Below are 4,249 nucleotides of genomic sequence, written 5' to 3'. Positions count from 1 at the left end.
AGTCCATACGAGTTTTTTTTGAGCGATTGTCAAACTGTGCGGAATCCGACGAGAACAATTTTTTTTTACGACCAAGTGTTCATGCAATATGTATGTTAGTGAAAGAAATGGCAAAGGATGCTGTATATCACGGTATGTCACATAACTATCTTGCATTATCAGTTCATGCATGGCGTCAATGTCTTCTGGAACAACGACTGTTTTTGGACGACATTCACGACCTTCGTCTTCGAGCGAGCGTCGGCCATAGCTGCCATATAACTGATTGATCGGAAATGGTATAACTTCGGTGTTCTTAGAGTTAGACAATTTTACATGAGAGCTATTTTTGGCAAAATAATAGGACATGCCAAAATTCATAATGATCGGCAGACGATCGGAAATAACCCAACTTTCGTGTTTTTGAAGATAGAAAGCTGAAACTTAGGATAGAATATATTTTTGGTCAGTTAATCCGACCTATCAAATTTCATAACGATCGGCCGACTATATTTTATAGCTGCCATATAACTGAACGATCGGAAATGGTATTCGATAAAAATACCAACTTTGGTATTATTGAAAATAGAAGTTTGGGACTTTTTTTAGATTTTGTATTATAATAAATTGGGTTATATATATGTGAGGAGAGATGTTAACTTCACTTAGTTTTATTATAGATAGTAATGTAGTATTTATTATGTGTCTTGAATATTACAAGTTCTGGTTTCTTATATTTTTTAAATTAGGATCTCTCTGTCTGCTGCTGCTTTTTCGTCGTTCTCTCTGCTGTTGCTGCTTCTCCGATGCTGCGCTACCGACGCTTTCTTTAAAAGAAAGCCATACCTGCTGATACTGCTGACCTTCATACTGCTGCCCTACACTACCGCCATACTGCTGATTTTCATACTGTTTTACTGCTGCTGTTGTTAAATCTTCCACTGTCTTACATGTATTATGATATTCTTATAAGGATCGACAAACTATATGCGATTTTAGCGATATATATTCGTTTCTTGTTTTTTTTTTTTGATTTATTAATAATGATCTGTTATTCTAGATCAGTTTAAAATATGAGTGTGTGCGTAGCAGAAAAAACAATAAGAGTAGAGCATTCACTCAGCGAAAAAAAACTTAGTTTTTTATTTCATTTTTTGTTAATTTAATAGTTTGAATGGACACTAAAATTGTGTATTTTATTTTAAAGAAAGCTTTTCTAGCAACAGTTCTTAGTTCTTCAACAGTTCTGGAAGCCTCGGGTGTTCCCGCAACTGCGAACACCACGGCCACAGCAACAGGCACTTCTGCCAGCTCTGCGAGTGTGGCTGGTGATCGGGAGCGACCACAGACTCCAAAGGAAAATGGAACAGCCGCCAGGAAAGCGGCAAGTAACCTGCAGCCCGAAGCAACGGGGCAGATTACGGACTCCACAACTGTACAAGTGGCGGCTCTGATGGAAAGGATCGCACGTCTCGAGTCGGAGCTGGAAAAGACAAGGGCAAATGGAGGACAAGCAGAGGCCGCCAGAAATCCCGTTGGAATTGAGGCACGCGGCGTTGGAGTGAGCGGTACGGCGAATACACCGCCATGTTTGAGTGGAATGCTGCCACGCCAGGGAGCAGCGCAACGGCAGAGTGAAAACTTGCCCAGCAGATGAGTGACAATCTGCAAGCGGAGCTTGGAGTGACGTCATCGTTGCAGTTGCCGGCACAAATTAGTCCAAATTTGCTGCCACAATGGAGTGGAAATTTGGCGCCGACGCTCGGCGGCCATTGCTACACCAACAACAACAGTGGGCTATTCTCAGCCATTTTGTGTGACCGCCACTGCGCAGCCTGAACTAGGTTATGTTCATCCGCCACGGGAGCCGACACACAATTTGTTGAGGCAATTGAGGCATCACTACCTTCTCCACGAGTCACACATCCCAGACGGCCGCCAGTCGCAGATGGAGGAAGCAGGAGAAGAATGCAACGACCAGTGGATTCCAACGGGAGGAGCCATCCTACGTCAGCCGCAGTTATAGACGCGGCACGTGAGCAGGATGAAAGGCGATCGACGTGTGACCGCCAGGAACTGCCGCATCGAATCCTGAGCTGCGTTGAGTCGATTGGATGCCACCTACTATTCTTTTCTACATTCGATTCTACGCTGCATGGGGAGAATACTCAGATTGACACCTATGCACTGCTGGATGAAAGATCGTCTGTCACGCTCATCGACGACGAATTCATCCGCAGTCTGAACCTGAAAGGTGAGAGTCGCCAACTGAACGTGCAGTGGTTTGGTGGGAAATCTGCCAAAGAGCAAACGAAAGTGGTCAACCTGCAGATCAGTGAAGCACGCAAGCCAAAGCGCCATGGGCTGAAGAACGTGTACGGAGTAGCAAACTTGAACCTTCCGTTGCAGAGCCTGAGTCGGAAGGATGTGAAAGCGAATGCGCTTCTACCTGTGAAGCCGTACAACAATGCGCCGCCCAGCATTGGAATACCCCTCAAAACAAGAAGGACCTAGAGGACCATTTGCAGCAGCCACCGCACTTGGATGGGTGGTGTATGGAGCGGTGAACGGAAAGGCGAGCTCACCGCTCCAGAGTTCGTGCCTCCTAGTCGTGCCCCAGGATAATCTTCTGGAGAAGATGGTGAGCGACTATTTCGAAATCGAAAATCTCGGAGTGAAGCCGGCACAGCCAGTCGCAGCTGGCGGAGTGGAGCTGGCGCCGTCAGTCGCAGATGGCGGCGACGCACGGGCCCTGAGTATCCTGGAGGAGACGACTAAAAGAGTAGCACGACGTTACGAGAACGGAGACGTGCGGGCGCATTTCATAAGCTCCAAGACGAAATGCGCTCCAATGAGGACTTTGTCGATCCCGCGACTATATCGAACTACAAACAGTAGTATTGGGCACAAGACTGATGGACACCGTCAAGCAGGAGCACGGTGTGGCGATCAGCAACTGCGTATTATGGATGGACTCAAAAACTGCGTTGCACTGGATAAGCAGCACCTACCGGAGATACAAACAGTTCGTCGGTAACCGGGTGGCAGAGATTTTGGAATTCACGGAGGCGTCCCAGTGGAGATGGATTCCGTCTGCCGAAAACGTGGCAGATTACGCGACGAGCCAGCGCAAGGCCGTGGCCGTGAGCATCGATTCGCGATGGCTAAGTGGTCCACCATTTCTACGAGGACCAGAGGAGAGGTGCGCAAGATCGAGCGAAGGATGGATCCCTCCGACGATGGACGAAGAGGAAATGAAATGTGAGTTTGCCTTAGTGATGGTAAAGTTCATATCATTGCAGAGGTTCTTAAATTACAATGGACTGGTTTTTTTATTTTATATTCGTGTTTATTTATTAAAACTATCTTATATGCCTACTGTACATTTTTGTTCCCCGACTGGGCTGTAGGAGCATGGACCTAAATTGTGCGGTGCGGCCGTGAAGCAATGCTTCGCACACCTCTGGCGCCCTACTCCTCCCGCCCATTGCGCGCCCTCTCCTGGTCTCTCAGCTCCGTCATTATCTTGGCCACAAATACGGCTATGGCTTCCCATTTGACCGGTGTCTGGAGCATTTGAGGCACCATGCTGCTGGGTGTGAAGGCCTCTTCCAAGATCTCCTCCAGGGTTAGGCGATCCTCCTCAAATCGTCTGCAATCGAAGAGGATGTGGAGTGGGTCCTCTGTGACTCCACTGCCGCACGACGGGCAGAAGTCCTCGCTTTTATGGCCAAAGCGCTTTAGGTAGTTTCGGAAGCACCCATGCCCACTGAGGGCCTGAGTGAGGTAAAAGTCTACCTGACCATGCTTCCTTCCGGTCCACTCTCCCACGTCCGGAATGAGACGAAACGTCCAGCGTCCTTTGGATGATGCCTCACATCGCCGTTGCCAGTTTGACAAACTAGTGGCTCTCGCTTCCCTCTTCCTGACCGACGCCGATGAGGGGCGGTCCTGAGCCATGTTAGCCAGCTCCTGCCTCTCTCGGACCAGCTCTTGTATGGGTATCAGACCTGCGATCACGAGAGCCGCGTTGTCCGACACCGTCCTGAAGGCGCAGGATGTCCGTAGCGCGCAGAGGCGGTGGTCTGCCTCGATTCCATCACTATGGCTATGTCGTCGGCGAATCCTACGATGTTAGTACCCTCATCCATGGGTAATTGGAGGACTCCATCATACATCGTGTTCCACAAGAGCGGGCCTAGCACAGAGCCCTGCGGCACTCCGGCGGAGACCACTCGCTCTTTCTGACCTTTCTGCGTGTCGTACAGGA

At 48.8% G+C, this 4,249-nt stretch overlaps 1 protein-coding gene across 1 annotated transcript; it reads right to left on the bottom strand.

The window, feature by feature from the left end:
* Positions 1 to 3,450: 3,450 nt before the first annotated feature.
* LOC138926889 (uncharacterized) lies at positions 3,451 to 3,939 on the bottom strand. Its single transcript, XM_070282495.1, has one exon. The coding sequence runs from the start codon at positions 3,937 to 3,939 to the stop codon at positions 3,451 to 3,453; it is 489 nt and encodes a 162-aa protein (XP_070138596.1).
* Between the last annotated feature and the right edge of the window lie 310 nt (positions 3,940 to 4,249).

This window comes from Drosophila bipectinata, chromosome 4, assembly GCF_030179905.1.
Source record: "Drosophila bipectinata strain 14024-0381.07 chromosome 4, DbipHiC1v2, whole genome shotgun sequence".
Lineage (NCBI taxonomy): Eukaryota > Metazoa > Arthropoda > Insecta > Diptera > Drosophilidae > Drosophila > Drosophila bipectinata.
This window is presented reverse-complemented; position numbering and strand designations above follow the sequence as displayed.

Coding starts and splice junctions, on each gene's coding strand:
- LOC138926889 (XM_070282495.1), bottom strand. CDS start 3,939: ATGGCTCAGGACCGCCCCTCATCGGCGTCGGTCAGGAAGAGGGAAGCG.